Source organism: Urocitellus parryii, chromosome 15 (assembly GCF_045843805.1).
Source record: "Urocitellus parryii isolate mUroPar1 chromosome 15, mUroPar1.hap1, whole genome shotgun sequence".
NCBI lineage: Eukaryota > Metazoa > Chordata > Mammalia > Rodentia > Sciuridae > Urocitellus > Urocitellus parryii.
Window position 1 is genome coordinate 5,503,148 of NC_135545.1, and position 17,214 is coordinate 5,520,361.

At 49.9% G+C, this 17,214-nt stretch overlaps 2 protein-coding genes across 2 annotated transcripts; both read left to right on the forward strand.

Moving 5' to 3' along the window:
• The first annotated feature begins 10,864 nt into the window (after window positions 1-10,864).
• Window positions 10,865-12,134, forward strand: C15H19orf84 (chromosome 15 C19orf84 homolog). Its single transcript, XM_026382241.1, has 2 exons — window positions 10,865-10,902; window positions 11,624-12,134. The coding sequence occupies exons 1-2, from the start codon at window positions 10,865-10,867 to the stop codon at window positions 12,132-12,134; spliced, it is 549 nt and encodes a 182-aa protein (XP_026238026.1).
• A 1,160-nt stretch (window positions 12,135-13,294) lies between these two features.
• Lim2 (lens intrinsic membrane protein 2) lies at window positions 13,295-16,997 on the forward strand. Its single transcript, XM_026382242.2, has 4 exons — window positions 13,295-13,469; window positions 15,406-15,555; window positions 16,591-16,725; window positions 16,936-16,997. Exons 1-4 carry the CDS (start codon window positions 13,295-13,297, stop codon window positions 16,995-16,997), a joined length of 522 nt encoding a protein of 173 aa, XP_026238027.1.
• Window positions 16,998-17,214: the final 217 nt, after the last annotated feature.

A 17,214-nucleotide genomic window follows, 5' to 3' on the forward strand; every position in this document is an offset into this window, starting at 1 on the left:
GATTGATGCCTACCTCGCAGAGTAGCTTTGCTCTCAAGAGACGAGTTTTCGAGCCCAGCTTTCTCCACTCTCTGGCTTCCTGTCTTGCCACATGACCTGCTTCTCTCACTTCCACCATGGTGCCAGCCGCCATGTTGGGATGTAGCCACAGGGCCTTCACCAAAGCTAAGAGGTGCCCGGGACTCCAGAACATCACATTGTAAGCCAATCACTTATAGCTGTATCCTTCAGTAAAAAATGTATAAGACAGAGAGTATCTTTGAAGATATCTGAAACTCAAGAGAGGTCAACTTCAACTAGCTTGTCTGAAGCCACACAGGAGCCAAGAGCAGAACCAGGAGTCCAGTTCATGGCTCTGACTCCAAATCCACAGCTTTCCCCGCTGTTTCACTATCTCTCCTGCAGGGGGCGCTCCTGAATGAAAAGCAGCCCAGAGGGCCCCAGGCCAGACACCTCTAAAGTCAACAGGGTCAAGATGCTCAACAGCTGGGAAAGGGTTACAAAAGAAGACATCTGATTTCAAAAATCAGCCACTTAGGAGGTGAGGAAAAGCTGGTCGGGGATTCACTGACGTTTCCAAGTTTAGGTAGAGGAATGATGTCAGTAAGCAATCTTTCTCTTGGGTCAGAGCAGAGAATAGCAGATCACGTTCAAAGATAACATCCACTTCAGCCCCATCCTCTCAAACCCAGAGCTATGGGTTTGTGAAAATTTGTATAATAGTGGTTAACATATATTGAGCGCTTATTATCTTCCAAATGCTGCTGTCCAGTGCTTATATTATCCAATTTAATACTTGTGAAAAAAAACGTTAAAGGGATTTTTGACCAAAGAACAGGGAAATCTCCCTTTATCTTACCAAGCCCCAACTAACTGAGTCTTTTTATTTAAAAAGAAAAAGCAAGAAAAGGGTCAGAACTTTAAGAAACAGGTATTTGTCCAGAATTTGTTTTGAAACCTCTTAATTTGTCTACCTAACATAATATTTGATACCAGGATTTTTTTTTTTTTTGGACACTCGTTTCTTAGCAATTACTGAAAAGAGTTTGTTATCTAATTGTTTATCTTTCTAAAGACTCACCACCCACCCACTCTTAAGGAGGCGGGGAGGCCATAATCCTGGCCAGCCCCACAGACAGAGCTTATCACTGCTTCCTCTCTAGATGAGGTGACCAGACAGCCTTTCTATCTATCAGGTGACTGACAGTCCATGATTGACAGTCATGTGGGCAGTCCTGTGCTCAGCCACACTCCACCTCATCAGAGGCACAAAGAGGCAGGTTCTAATATAAGCAATATATTTACTAATATTAACATTACAAAGATGTTAATGTGTAAAAATTCTTACAACATAGAACCCCAAGAAAATCGAGGAACTCATAATTTTATTCAGTAGTCATAGCTCATTCAAAAAGACTCTCTTAGCCCTTGGTGGTATGGACCTAGAATCCCAGCAACTTGGGAGGTTAAGGCAGGAGGATTACAGGTTTGAGGCTAGCTTCAGCAATTTAGTGAAGTCCTAAGAAACTTAGACCCTATCTCAAAAAAAAAAAAAAAAAAACCAGAAAGGGCTGGAAATGTGGCTCAGAGGTTCAATCCCCAGTACATAAAAAAAAAAAAAAAAAACTGCTTGGTAGTTCCAAGATCTACTAAGGACAGTTTAATAAACCAGTCTGGTTCCCAGGTGAGGAGCTTCACAATGGGTTTTCTTATTTCTCTGCCTTCCAGGGGAGTGTACTGGGGCGTGAGAGATGATAGGCCATTAGTAAAGTTGATCCTAGAAAATCTGAGCCTAGAGCCCAGGTTCTTAAAGTTGACACTGTGTTGGTCTCCTCTGAATCCTTGTCCAGAAAGTTCCTGTTACAGTGGTGTGCCAGCCAGGCACAGTGGCACACACGTGTGATCACAGCAACTTGGGAGGCTCAGGCAGGAAGATCAAAAGTTCAAAGCTAACCTCAGCAAATTAGCAAGGCCCTAAGCAAATTAGCGAGACCATAACCAAATTAGCTACAAGGACTGCAGTTGACCCCCAGAAGCCAGTGCGTGTAGGGTGACAGCATTACAGAAACATCCTGTGGGGTCACCCCCACAACCACCTCATTTTATAGATGAGGTTAAAGAGGGACAAGGTCTTGCTTAAGGTCGTGCAGCTAAACAGCAGACTTGGGGGCCACCTCAGATAGCCCTTCCAGTGGATGATCATTGCAGGCTGAGCAGTTCCCTTTATCTAAGCTGAGAGTCAGGTGGGTGCTAGAGGGTTGTGAGAAAAAGGAGAACAAACCACAAAAAGGACGAGAGATTCTGTTCTCTATCTACCACCGAATCCTGCCATGACAGCAATCTTTGAAGTCTGTTTGACCTTGGAAATTACAAGACTGTGTTGCTAGCACAAGTTTGGCCAAGGGTCAGTAACTTCAAAATATGTGTGTGTTAAACTCCTGACTTGTGCAATAATGGCTTGGGACTTGGAGGGAGGGTGGCATTTGGCCAACACTCATGGGGAAAGGCAATGTTGTGTACATGAGGGAAAAAACAATACTAGGCTTGGAGTCAGAAGACCCAGCTTGGACTTTGGGAACTGCCAGATACTCTCTTGAACCAATTAATCAAGATCATTAACTCTAGGAAATATAAGGATAAAACAGTTCTGCTTCGCTAATCACAGATTGGATTACACTATGAAAACTTTTTCTCATCCCTTAACGATGTCTTAGACATTATATAACTCCCTAGTCACGTTCTGATTATTAGAACTCTGCCTGAGGCAAGCATAGTGGCACATACCTAAAACACCAATGATTCAGGAGGCTGAGGCAGGAGGATCACAAGTTTGAGGCCACCTCAACAACTTAGCTGGGCCCTGAGCAACTTATCAAAATTCTGTCTGAAAATAAAAAATATAAAGTGCTGGGGATGTGGCTCAGTGGTTAAGCAGCTTTGGGTTCAATCCCCAGTACCAAAAAATAAAATACAACTCAGCCTAATCTTAAATCTTAACCCCCAAATTGAGTTTAAATCCCATCACCTCTCCTCCTTGTCTGGTGTAGGTTCCAACTGGCACCTGACCCCAGGAGATGACAGGTAGAACTTTGGCTTTAAGATCCTTTTTTGCCATTCCCACTTTATGACCTTGTTTCTCCAAGGTATTAGGGCCCAAAATAGGGACAACTAATAGGACAAGTGACTTTTAGCCTAACTGGTCACTGGTCAGCAGTGGTCTCTGATGGCCAAAGCTGTGATCTGTGTCTAAAGCCAGCTGGCCCTCTGCAGGGTGGGTATCCAAAACTCTGATTCTCATGGAGCAAAAGCATAAGGACTTGGGCAGACCCAGTGAGGTTTCGTAATTCCTCTGTCTTTTGACATGAGAGTAGTGATCTCCACCTCCTTCCACACCTTCCCCAGTTCTACTGCTGGAAGATGACGCATGGCTTCTTAAGACCTTTTTGGTGAGATTCTCTCTAGAGAGCTGAAGCTTGGTGCCCACTCAACCCGCTATACACTGCCTGTGTCTCCCCCAAATTTTGTGTTGAAAATCTAACCCCTAATGTAGGGGCTGGGTGTGGTGGCACACACCTGTAATCCCATGCTCGGGAGGCTGAGGCAGAAGGATTGCTAGTTGGAGGCCTACTTCATAGCATCTTAGTGAGCCCTAAGCAACTTAGTGAGAACCTGTCTCAAAAAGGGCTGGAGATGTGGCTCAGTGGTTAAGCACCCCTGAGTTCAATCACCAGTACTCCTCCCCCAAAACAGAAAGAAAAAGAAAATAATCCTAACCCTTAATGAGACAGACTTTGAAGGTAATCAGGTCCTGAGGGTGGAGCCTTCGTGAATGGGATCAGTGTCCTCTTAAAAGAAACCCCAGAGTGCTTTCCCCTTTCACCATGCGAGGTCACAGAAGGCAACATCTGTGACCTAGGAAGTGAGACCACATCACACATTGGACCTGCCTGCCTCTTGATTTGGGCTTCCAGCCACCAGCACTAAGAAAGAAATTTCTGTCATTCGTGAGTCACCCAGATGGTGGTGTTCTGTCAAATGGCCTGACAACCTCTGAAGCAGGAAAACTTAGTCAGCCAACTCCTGGCCCACTCTAGGAGAGCTGAACAGAACATCTGCAACCCTCATGGTGGACCTGGGGAGGCCGAGAAGACCCTCCCCAGTGGAGACTCTGCCCTGCACCAACAGCCTCCAGCTCTAGAGGGCGCCATGGCTACTTCTGTTTCAGACCTCTCTATCTGACTGCCCTCAGCACCTCCCCAGGTCCAAACCAGCCATCCTCCTGCACCACCAACGACCTGCAAAGCACAAAGCACCTCACTCCACCATCTCCCCCAGACCCCCATACTCCAACTTTTAGGGACAACTTTGACTTGTCCCTCAATCCCCACTCCAACAATCTCAGCTATTTTTTGTCCTAAATAGCAGGTGGGGCTGCCTCCTCTACCTTCCCTGTGACTATTGATTTTGATATCCACATTCTGCCACTTGGAGTGTGCGTGTGTGTAAGTGGATGTTAAAAAGCATAGGTGCCCACGCGCCACTGACGGGTTGCTCACTGAGAAAGAGTTTCAGGCTGGGCCTGGTAAATACTCTGTCGTGTTCTCAAATCAACAACACTGAAACAAGTGTTATTAGCTAGCCCCACAGTGAAACTAAAGCTCAGAGAGGCTCAATAACTTGCCCTAGGTGACACAGCTTTTCAGGGGTAAAGTCAGGTTGTGACATCACTCAACATGCCAGTTGAATTTCATGCCCATGATTTTAACACATCCCTGTACTCTCTTTTATTATTGTTGATTTCTAAATTGTCTTGACCTTCCAAACTGACATACAGATATTTTTCTAAATAGCTAACCAATTGTGATTGTCCCTCTGCTTAAAATTTTCTACAGGCTCCCCACTGCCTAACAGAACACAGTTGAAGCCCCGCTGAACCCCAATAATGGAGACCCTGCATAAGCTGGTCCTATCTACCTTTTGGTCTATGTTTCCATCACTCCTCTGATGAACCTTCAGACATATCATTTCTTCTTGCTTTCTTTTTCTTTGCAGTGCTGGGGACCAGACCCAGGGCCTCATGCATGCTAGGCAAGAGCTCTGCCACTGAGCTACACCCCAATCCCAGACATATAATATTTTTAATTTCCTGAATTTGCACATATTATTTCTTGTGCCTGGAATAACCTTTGTCTGCCTTGGAAATTCCTACATCCCACAAGACCCAGTTCAAATATTGGCCTAGTCAAAATGAATTTATGGTGCCAGACATCATGGCGCACTCCCATAATACCAGAGATTTGGGAGACGGGATGAAAGGATTAGAAGTTTAAGGCCAGCCTGGGCAACTTAGCAAGACCCTGTCTCAAAGTAAAAAAAAAAATTAAAAGGGCTGGGGATAAAGCTCAGGACTAGAGTGCTTGCCTAGCACTGGCAAAGCCCTTAGTGGAATTTCCAGTATCAAAAGAGAGAGGGAGAGAGATCATTTATAATGAAAAAAAAAAAATCACAACAGAACATGGTTGCCTGTGAGGGGGGTTGGCAGGAAATGACTGGGGAGAGGGGACTTCCTGGTGACAGCAATGCTCAACATCTTGACAGGAAAGCATGTAAAGGGGGGGCTCGTCAAATGATGTACATGTGTTGGGAGGTGATTCGTCAGGAAAGCTCCCCGCAGGAATGAGATTGGGACATCTGTAAAAGAGGCCCCAGAGAACTGCCTAAGCCTGTGCTAGAGAAGGCGAAGGCACCAGGCAGCAAACCTTCCCCGGACGTGGAATCCACCATCACCTCGGTCGTGGATTTCTGAGCCTCCAGAACCGTGGGAAACACACTTCTGTTTACGAAGGACTCGGCTGATGGCGCTTTAGTTAGGACCAAAACAACAGAGGCTGACCACCACTCCTCCTCGTGGTCGGCGCGATTCCCAGGTGCTCGGAGGCGGCTGGGACTAGACCGAGCCGGGAGGAGGGGGGACAAAGTCCGAAGGTGACCCCTGCCTCTTGACGGAGCCGGGAGGGGGGCTGCGAGGTGAGCGCCTCTAGAACGTGGGGAACTCTAGGGAAGAGACCCCCAAGATGGAGAGGGCCTGTCCAGCTGGGGCTCCGGAGGGGTCGAACAAGGGGGAGGTGGAAGAGGAAAAGGAGAGCCGCCGCGGGGTTCCCTGAGCAGCAGGAGGGGCGGGAGCGGCTCTGAGGAATCTTGAGCACCTCTGGAAAGGGAGGCCCCGAAGGTCGAGTCTCGGAACTTTGAGGGTCTAAGGCCGGTGAAAGGGCCGTGAGAGAAATGAGTTGATCCCAACAGGTGGACTCGGCCAGGGGCCTCCCCGGCGACTCATCTCCCTCACGCGTTTGCTAGCAGTCTCCGGGCCGGGCTGGCTCCTCAGGAAGCCGCCGGGCGCGCCCAGAGCCACCGCAGACAAAGGCCTCAGTAATCACGCTTCCAAAAGGCGCGGAAAGAAGCTAGCCAATCAGAGGGCGGGGAGGGGCTGCCGATCAGAAAGGCAGACCAACCAGGGCGAGGGTGCCGACCGCGCCTCTGGGCCCGGGGCCGGGACTTGGAAGCGACTCCGCCCAGGACGGCGGGGCGAGGGGAGTTGAGTGACGGAGCTTTCCGACCAATCAGAGATGAGGGCGTGGCTAGTGCTGCGTACGTAACAAGGGACGGGCGGGGCTGAAAAACAAGCGCTGCTGCTGCATTTCCCGGCAAATCCACAGCCCGCTCTACCCAACCGCTGAAGTCCGGTCTGTCGGCTTTCCGAATTTGCCAATCTTTTTCGGAAGCTGCCTTTTACCGACATTTCCTCAAGTGGCGCGAGGTCCCGCCTCCGCTCTCCTAGCCAGGCAAGCGGACTTTAAAGGGCCAGGTACTGGGTAAGCAAAAATGGACCTCTGGTTCCCAGTGGAGTCGCCCGGGATGACATGAATTGGAGGAGCAATAAATAGCAGTGCCACTAAGAACCGACTGAGCTTGAACAGCTTGCTTGAGGTCACACACTTGAAGTACCTGAGCGGAGATTCAAGCCCTTATTTCTGAGCCTTGTATAGAAATAAGATGCCTCTTTGGCAAATGAGGTATTGAAATGAATAAAACCCACATTTGAAATCTGGAGATCCGGTTTTCATCAGTTTCCAGGAGAAAGGAAGTCAAGCCTCTTGATAAAAATCCTTCTACTCCAGCCGCTTGGTGTCATCTGTCGTGGGGCTACCCTCCATATCTGGAACTTCTCATCCTTAAAGTGGGATGTTGTGAATTTTTCGCTTTAAAAAATTCATATTAAAAGGGGCCAGGATGAATACTTAATTATCTTTGATTATCCTTACCCACCCCGGCAGTCCAGCAGCAAGTCCTAATATCCCTTCCTTCAAATACACCTCAAGTCCTTTCGCATCTCCAGATCTCCAGCACCCTCACCCTCCTTGGAACTACCACCACGTCTCTCCTAGAGAAGAGCAGCGTCTTCCCTAGACTTTCTGATCTCACTTTTGCTCTCCACCAAATCTGTTCTCCAAACTTCAGGAAAAGTGCTTGTAAAACATGTCTGGTGCAGGTGCTCACAAACGTAAATCTCAGTGACTCAGAAGGCTGTGGCAAGAGAATCAGGAGTTTGAGGCCAGCCTGGGAAATTTATCCAGTCCTCATCTCAGAATAAAAAAGGCTAGAGCTGGGGATATGGCTCAGTATTAGAGTGTCTCTGGGTTCAATCCCCAGTACTCAACAACCAAAAAAAAAAAAAGCAACCAAATTATATCATACCTCTGCTTACAACTATTCAGTTTTTCAATATTCTTACAATTTAAAAAAATGCAGATGCTGGGGATGTAATTCAGTGGTATAGCACTTGTCTAGCACACATGAAGACCCTGGCTTCAATCCTTAGCATCACAAAAAGAAGAAAAAGGAAAAAACCCCAAATTTTTCATTGCCGCCTACAAGATTCTATATAATCTGGATGCATCTTGTTTCTCCATTGAAAACACGGATGTTAGGTCCAGGTTTCTGAGTTCAAATCCTAGCTGTGCCACATAGGTAACTTTGGGCAGGTTACTTTACCTCTCGGAGATACAGTTTGGTCATCTGGAAATAAGGATTGAGTTTGTGGTATTCATGAAGACAGATCTAACAGACACATAGACCAATGATACAAAATAGAAGACAGAGACAAACCTACATATCTTCAGTCATCTGATCCTCAACAAACGTCAAAAACATGGGCTGGGGTTGGTTGTGGCTCAGTGGTGGAGCACTTGCCTTGCAAGTGTGAGGTACTGGGTTTGATCCTCAGCAAATCATAAAAATAACTAAAGGTAGTGCGTCCATCTACAACTGAAAAATACATATATTTTTTAAAAGATGTAAAAAACAGACATTGAAAAAAAGACAGCTTTTTAAGGGCTGAGGCTCAGCGGTAGTGCACTTGCCTGGCATGTGTGAAGCACTGGGTTTGATTCTCAGCACCACATATAAATGAATAAAATAGTTGTCTATCAACAACTAAAAAATAAAACAAAAAAATTCAAAAAGCTTTTTAAACAGTGCTGGGACAACTGGTTGTAGAAGAATGAAATTAAATCCTTATTTCTCACCCTGCACAAAAATCAACTCAATGGGTCAAAGGCCTAGGAATTAGACCAGAAACTATGTAAATGCTAGAAGAAAATGGAAGGTGAACACTCCAGCATATGGGCACAGGCAATGGCTTTCTCAATAGGACCCCTAAAGCTCAGGAAATAATACCAAGAGTTAATAAATGGGATGGTATCAAATTTTAAAAATTCTGAACAGCAAAGGAAACAATTTGGAATGTGAAGAAATAATCTACAGAATGGGAGAAAATCTTTGCTAGTTTCTAGTGACAGAGGATTAATATCTAGAATATGTAAAGAACTCAAAAAACTTGATTCCAAAAAGTCAGATAACCCAATTAATAAATGGGCAATTGAATTAGACACTTCTCAAAGGAAGAAATACAAATGGCCAACAAATATATGAAAAAATATTCAGCATCACTAGCAATTAGGGAAATGCAAATCAAAACTACACTGAGATCTCATCTCACACTAGTCAGAAGGGCAGTCATCAAGAATGCAAATAATAAATGTGGAGAGGATGTGGAGAAAAAGGAACAGTTACATTGTTGGTGGGATTGTATATTAGTACAACCACTATGGAAATCAGTATGGTAGTTCCTCAAAAGACTAGGCTTGGAACCACCATATGACCAAGCTATACCACTCCGTGGTATTTATCCTAAAGAACTGAAGTCATCTTACTACTGTGATACATGCATACCCATGTTTATAGCAGCACAATTCACAAAAGCAAAACTATGGAACCAGCTTAGGTGTCCATCGATGGATGAGTGGATTAAAAAAATGTGGCATATACATTCAATAGAGTTTTATTCAGCCATAAAGAAAAATAAAATTATGGCATTTGCAAGAAAATGGAAGAAACTATAATCCATCATGTTTAAATAAAACTCAGAAGGTTAAGGGTTGTATGTGTGCATGTACGAATATGTAACAACAAATTCCGCTCGTATGTATAACTATGATGCACCAATAAAAGTGGGAAAAATGTGTAAAGATAATTTTAGGTATCAAAAATAAAGACTAAGACATACAAAAAAGAGATCTCCATTTTATAAAATGACTGACTCAGTACTCTACAAAATTGTTGAGGTTGTGAAAACTAAGACTGAGAAAGGGCAGCAGATCACAGATGTAAAAACTGGTGAGATCTGAAGTGTTGAGTTCACTTAATGTCATGTCTGTTTCTTAGTTGGGATAAATGTACCATGCCAATGAGAGATGATAACATTAGAAGCTGGGTGAGGATTATAGGGGCCTTCCACGTTATCTTTGTAACTTTTCTGTAAATATAAAAGCGTTCCAAAATCAAACGTTTATTTTAAAAATTATCATTTCTTCTAGCTCATTCCTTTCCAATCCTGCACGCGCTATCCTTGCTCTACCCCCAGAGCTCTGCACGGCTGTTCCTTCCAATCTCCAGGTCTTCTGGTGCCTTCCCACCATAACATTGCCTAAGGACCTTATCTAAACATCCCTTGCCCTGATTTCACATCTTCAGGTAATGAGTCCTACAGAAAATGAACTATTTATGTCTTGTCCTTCTCCCTCACAAGCATGCAGTTTCTTGAGTAGTGGCCACAGCTCTTTTGTCCCCAGCTCCCAGCCTGGAGCCCAGCACACAGCAGGAACTGAATAAGTATTTCTTAAATGCATGGAGAGGAGAAGGACGATTACTTCTCAATAAAACACTACCGGGACAGGGACAAGCAACAAGCCAACGCATTGGTTCCAGACTGACATCTGTTCAGACTCTGTGTTACGGCTTTGCACACGTGGTATCACGGGATATCACGAAAGCTTCACAAGAACCTGGGTGTAACATTAGCCCCAGTTCTCAGGCAAACATTAGGTCTCAGTTCTCGGACTGAGGCAAAGAGAAGAGGAAGACCCTAAAGTCACCAAGTCAGGCCGCACAGAACGGAATCCAGACCCTGGGGAGGCTGAGATTTCCACCATCTAGCTTCCCCTTTGCCCAGGAAGTGTCTAAATGTCCAGTTTTCCCTGACTATAATGTCCAGGTAGTCCTGAAGGATGTCCTGAGGCCACTTGTAGAAAGAGGCAGAGAGAAGGTGGAAGGACCCCTTGTCCTCTGGGTCTGAGGGAGGAAGGGGCTAGGTCAAAACGTGACGCCAGGGCTGCACCGCTCTGCGCCCCTTGAGCCCCAGCTCTGCGCACTAGGCCAGAGCCCCGCCCTCTTTCTTCCCAGGCCCCGCCCCTCCGTCCCAAGCCCTGGAAGGATCCACGCGAAGTTGATGGAAGAGACTCCCGTGAAGATGGAACAACTAAAGAACGGACCAGCTGGATCCGAGGGGTAAGAGACAAAGACCCCTAAGAAAGAGATAAGAGGCCCAGAGAGAAGAGGGGTCAGAGAAAGTGGGAGGGGGTGGGGTCTGAACAGACCCCCAGAGAGTGTCTGGTGGGGCGTTGGGGGCGGGGATCAGGATATCATCACATGGAAACAGAGTCTTAGGGGATTTTGGTGACTGTATCGAGCCAGAAACTTAGAAATGGGGAGAGGCTAGAAAGATATTCTTCCAAGAAATTTCCGAAAAGGAACCAGGAGACTTGAAGGTACTGGGGCAGCCATAGGGCTGAGAAAAAAGTAAGTGACACGTTTCCTGAGCATGCACCAGACTCAGCCCTTAAACACTCTCCTTTGATGCCGCCAGGGTTATCTTTTTCCGCCCCTTCAGTGCTGGGTATTGAACTCAGGGAGTCTGGCATGCTAGGCAAGTAAGTGCTCTACCTCTGAGCCACTCCCCAGCCTCCAAAGCTATGTTTTGATATGAAAAATGTGGGTTTCAATGAGAAATGATTTGCCCAAGATGCACCACAAGGGAGGCAGCTGCGAGTCAGAATTGAGTATTAATGGCACAGCTGGGCCCGCTCTGCAGGAAACAGGGGGGACAAAGAGAAGGAACTGGAGTGAGGGTGTGAGAAAGTCAGAGGGGAGGTGCAGAGGCTGCCCTGCAGCGACAGGAGGAGGAGTTCAGAGAGGTGAGACCCACTGACCTGTCTTCTTGTCATCCTAGGAACAGCCTGCCCCTCCTGACACCTGGAGCTGAGGGCTGGTCCCCTGTGTCCATCCCAGCCCTGCCACCCTCGCTCGCGGGCACCCCACACCCAGCCCACCTGGGACTCCCTGAGCACCTGGCCTCTGTTACTGTTCCCATCCGCTTGGATGCCCTCTCCTACCTCCTGCACAGTGCCCTGATGGGGGCCTACAGCCTCCAGCAGTCCTTCCCCTCCTGCTGCTGCTCCCCACAGGCGTGCCACACCCAGCCAGGAGTGGCCAAGAGGCCGTTCAGGGGGCGTGGAGGGTGGGATGCTCCCCGCAGGCCCAGCCGGGGCCAGGGCCAGTCAAGACGCGGCCTTGGGAGAGCTGAGCAACCAGAGAGGGACAGGGCAGGGGTCCCTTGGGCTGGCCCCAAGACCCCACCGGTGACACCTCCATCACCACCCACCCTGCTGGCCCAGGATGGGAAGAAGGAGCCACTCCTGGACCCCACACCTGCTGCTGAGGACTGGGAGACAGACTATTAGGACCCAGAGGAGGGTCCAGCACTTCGTCACCCACAGTTTATTTTTTCCTGGAGCCCAGAGTGACCTTAGCCCTTAGCCTCCTGTTAACCCCACCCCACCCCCAAATCTGTGAGCCACGTGGTGAAGCTGGGACCTGCCTTAGGATCCCAAGTCAGGAAAGCCCTGAACCTGGACCTCACATCCATGTCCACACCCATGCCTGCCTGCTGCATGGCCTCAGTCTCATCCCCTGCACCATCCCCAACTGCAGCTACACTCCTGAGCCCACCAGCACCTAGGGCTCCTCCCAGGCCACTCCGGATCCCTCAGCCCTTCCCCCCTGCCTCTCCACACCTCCATGCCTGTCCCCAAACCCACTGGCTCCTTCCCCTATCCCCAGCCCCAGCCCAGTCTCGGCCTTCCTTCCCAGCCCCATTCCCTGTGTGCATCAGCCCCCCCGCCCATGTTCAGCTCCATCTACAGACAGCTGTACCCCAGTACGGTCCCCTGCTGCTCAGGGTGCCCTGCTTGAACAATAAATGGAAGGCTGCACTTCGTCTTGGTGTGTTGTGTGTGCACGCAGCTTAGGCTAGTCCAGTGGGTGCTGTGAGAGGAGGAGGGTCCAGGGAGGGTCACAGAGAGAGGCCAGTGGGGCCAGGGGCAGGGGCAGGAGCCACCTGGATCCCTGCTTCAGCGAATTCCATTTGAGGCCTCTGCCACCTCTGCACTTCTGCCTGCTGGAAGCTGCTGGGCCATGGAGCCATTGTGTAGGGAGGCTTAAGGGATTTGGGGGACACACGGGGCAGAGAGACCGGCGACCTGGCTCGGCTCAGTCTGCACAGAGGGGCTGTGGCAGAAGAAGGGCTCAGAGCAGGCTCTGCCACTCAGGTAGGCATCAGGCATGAGACCTGCAGCCCCCTCCCCCAGGACCTGAGGTCTGGGCTCCCCGCCCCCACCTTGTCCAGGGACCTGGTGTCCCAGCCCCAGCCCCCTCCTCCCCTGGGATCCAGGAATCCAGGCCTCTAGCCTGCTTCTCTCACAGAACCAGGAGTCCACACTCCAGCTTCCTCCCCACAAGGACTCAGGGGTCCCAGGCCTCCCCTCCTTCCCAAGTCCCTTCCTCCACCAGCACCCAGGTGCTCAGCTCCCAGCCCCCTCTCTCCCCTTCCCTGCAGATCACCATGTACAGCTTCATGGGTGGCGGCCTCTTCTGTGCATGGGTGGGGACCATCCTCCTGGTGGTGGCCACAGCAACAGACCACTGGATGCAGTACCGGCTGTCAGGGTCCTTCGCTCACCAAGGCCTGTGGCGGTACTGCCTGGGCCACAAGTGCTACCTGCAGACGGAGAGCATTGGTGAGCCCTGGGACAGAGCCCTGCCACGGGGTGTTCCGGAGGGAGATCCTCGGGCTTTAAGGAAAAGGGACCACAGGCCCACAGCCACTGGGCTCGGAGGGGCAGAATCAGGATTTCAGGATTGTTTTCTAGCTGCAGGGGCAGGATGTATTAGTGTGGAGGTTAGGCTAGGAGGTGGCATTTCCTGAAACAAAGAGGTGTCAGGCACAGCAGTTAGAGCTGGGTTGCCTGAACAACATTTTATAAATATCTGCTACAAGTGGGTTTAGTGGTGATGCAGTCCTGTCATCCCAGAGGCTCGGGAGGCCAAGGCAGGAGGATTGCAAGTTCAAAGGCAGCCTCAGAAGATTAGCAAGACTCTGTCTAAAAATGAAAAGGGGCTGGGGATTGTAGCTCAGTGGTTATGCACTGGTGGTAATAATAATAATTAATAATAATATACAAATAAATATCTGCTATGGACCAATAATCATGTTAGGACCTGGGAGGCAGAGAAGCTGTTCAGGTGCTAAATACTGGATGATGTACTTTATTACTTACTGCATGCCAGGCCACCTTGCACACAGACATACAGAGAGATGCACATACAGATGTATAGTATATTACATAGAATAATAGTCTATCATATCCATAAATTATATATTGTGTCTTATGCATACAAATTATTTTAATAACACATTACATTTGATAGATTTGTAGTATATAATATAAATTAATAATATGTAATTGTAATACATTACATAATAGTTAATATGTTATTTAACTAATATTATAGTTACTAATAGTACTAATAGTAGTAATAGTAATAATAGTAGCAGCGTGCATTTATTGAGTGCTTACTGTGTCCTACGTGCTATTCTTAACACTTTGTGTGGGTTAAGCCCCTGCTGTCTCCCAGCACTGCCAGGAGGGCAGGTCAAAGATGTGTGTGAATAGAGAGATTTGACTGTGAATAGTCAAACATCCTCTGAGGGGCGCATCTTTACCAAGATTTCGCAGACTCCCTTGCTGAGTCAGCCTTGAGAGAGGGGCAGCACAATTTGCTGGGGGACATGCTGAGGTGGGGAGCAGTGGGAGGGTTTGTCATCTGCCTGACACCACACATGCTTTTCCCTTGTGGCTGACCCTTGGTGACCCTTTCCATCTCTCCCACTTCAGCCTGGGCCCCCTGTGACCGGCTGCTCTGAGTTGCCTCCTCAGCTCATCCCTGCCAGGTTTAGTGCAGGTTTCCAGTTCCTTTGACATCCTTGGGGCCACAAAACCAGGGACAGCCACCTGCATGGATTCTTGGGTATTTGCTAAGACAGCTGACTGGATTTGAATCGGCTGTAATTTGCTCCCCCAATTTAAGAGCAGGAGCCCTTGACTTGCTTCCTGGGTGCCTAACCCAGTTGCTGGTTGAAGATAAGGAGTGGGAGACTGTACTAGGGCCCTGGTAGCAAGGCCCTGTCTTCACAGAGCTGAAAATTTGGTGGGAACAGACAGGCACTGTGGACAAGGTAAAAGTAAATGAACAGGACTTTGGAGATGAGCGAGGGGCCTGAGGAAATGGAAGAGGGCACCCAGAGAGCGCAGAGCGTGCCGAGCAGGAGGGCGCGGAGAATCTGAACTCACCGCTAGTTCAACATGTCTCCAGACCCGTGTGCAAACCAAACCTGGGCTGAGGTTGTTCACGGCAAGAACCAACACAGTCCCTGTCCTCAGGGAGAAATCAGGACCCTGAACAGCAGGTGAGTGCGATGCCTGGGAGGAGAAGGACCTTCTCAGAGGAGGTCTTGAGAGACAGGAGGATGAGTAGGAGCTTGCCAGGTGGAAAGGAAGGCGTCTGCAGAGCCCAGGGCAGCTGGCTGGGGTCACGGAGAGGGCGAGACGTCCGGTCCCAGGGAAGCAGGGTCCCTGCTAGAGCAGCCTGGGAGTGACCTGGGTGTTCCCACAGCCTACTGGAATGCCACCCGGGCCTTCATGATCCTGTCCGCTCTGTGCGCCACCTCGGGCATCGTCATGGGCATCCTGGCCTTTGCGCAGCAGTCCGCCTTCACCCGCCTGTCGCGGCCCTTCTCCGCGGGCATCATGTTTTTTGCCTCCAGTGAGTGAGCCCGCCCCTCCCCCCTTCCAACTCCCAGCTCCCCCTCATTCCCAGCTCTGCCCCCTAATCGCAACCCACTCCCCAAACCAACTTCTCAACCGCCCCCCTCCACTGAGAACCAGCCGTTCTGATTCCGGTCGCATCTGACGCCACGTGGTGCACTTTACTTCTGGCCTAACCACCCAGAGTTAGCGTGGGACTCCACAGGTAGGGTCACAGCTGCTGGTCACAGCTCCCAGGCCAACGGTACTTCTGACCAGCTGACTACAAATCCAAGGGTTCCTGAAATGTGTTGGAGAGAAGAGCAGCACACCCCTGTAATCCCAGTGACTGGGGAGGCTGAGGCAGGAGGATCACAAGTTCAAGGCCAGCCTCAGTGCAACTTAGCCAGACCGTGTCTTAAAATAAAAATTAAAAAGGTGGGTGGGGAGCTGGGGATATAGCTCAGTGGTAGAGCACCCCTGGGTTCAATCTCTAGGACCAATACACACACACACACACACACACCCATATTGGGGCATCTCGTACAACTCAGGAAAGTGCTCTCTTACAGCGGGATCAGACAGGTTCCCCACGCACCCCACAGTCCTGATCTGCAGGCAGACTCTGGGTTTTAGTCAGTGTCGTTACACAGGCTTGCTTGACAGAACAACTGGCCATGAGTGGAGCCTGACCTCCAGCCCCCCCCCCCCCGCTCCCCAAGGGGCTGTGTTGACATCAAGGGGCTCAGAGCTCCAGCCCCAGGCACACATAGGCTCTCCTGGTGACCTGCAGTCACGGATGTGAACTCAGGTGTGGCCCACGGGCTCAGGAATGACAAAGAGAGTCCTGTTACTCAGGGGCTCTCAGGGATTCCACCTCCCTCCTGTGTGTACACTGCCCCCCTGCCCCAGTTCCCCAGCCCCCCAACCCATGCACACCCTTCTCCCTACCCCCATCCTGCCTTCCCTGACCTCTGCCCCTCCCCCGGTGGCAGCCCCCTGCCCACCCCACACCCAGCCCCCCTGGGCCGTCCTCACCATCCTCTCTCCCCAGCCCTCTTCGTGCTGTTGGCCTTGGCCATTTACACGGGAGTCACGGTCAGCTTCCTAGGCCGCCGCTTCGGGGACTGGCGCTTTTCCTGGTCTTACATCCTGGGCTGGGTAGCCCTGCTCATGACCTTCTTCGCAGGTACCAGGGTGGGAAGGTCGATGTCTGGGGCAGGGTGGGCACTCGGGGTGGGGGCGAGATGCTGGGGTGTTCCCCATGCACCCCACAGTCCTGATCTGCAGGCAGACTCCAGGCCTGCGGGGCCTGGGGCCTGTGTCCACCCAGGGATGGAGGGAAGGAGTGTGGGGGCTTGGGAGGGGTCTGCAGGTCCACAGGGATCCCTTCCCGCAGGGATTTTCTACATGTGTGCCTACCGCATGCATGAGTGCCGGCGCCTGTCCACGCCCCGCTGAGCCCGACGTCAGCCCAGTTACAGTGAGGTCACTGGAGAGGAGGAGGGTCTGGAGGCCTGGAATCCTGGTTCCTGGGAGGATGTGGGGCTCAGTCCCAGACTCTGGGAAGGGGCCTCTGACTCCTGTGTCCTGAGGGGAAGGAAGAAGAACAGGGCCTGGCGGCGGGAGTGGAGGTGACCCAATCCCCAACCTGCCGGGCCATTGTTAGAGAAACAAT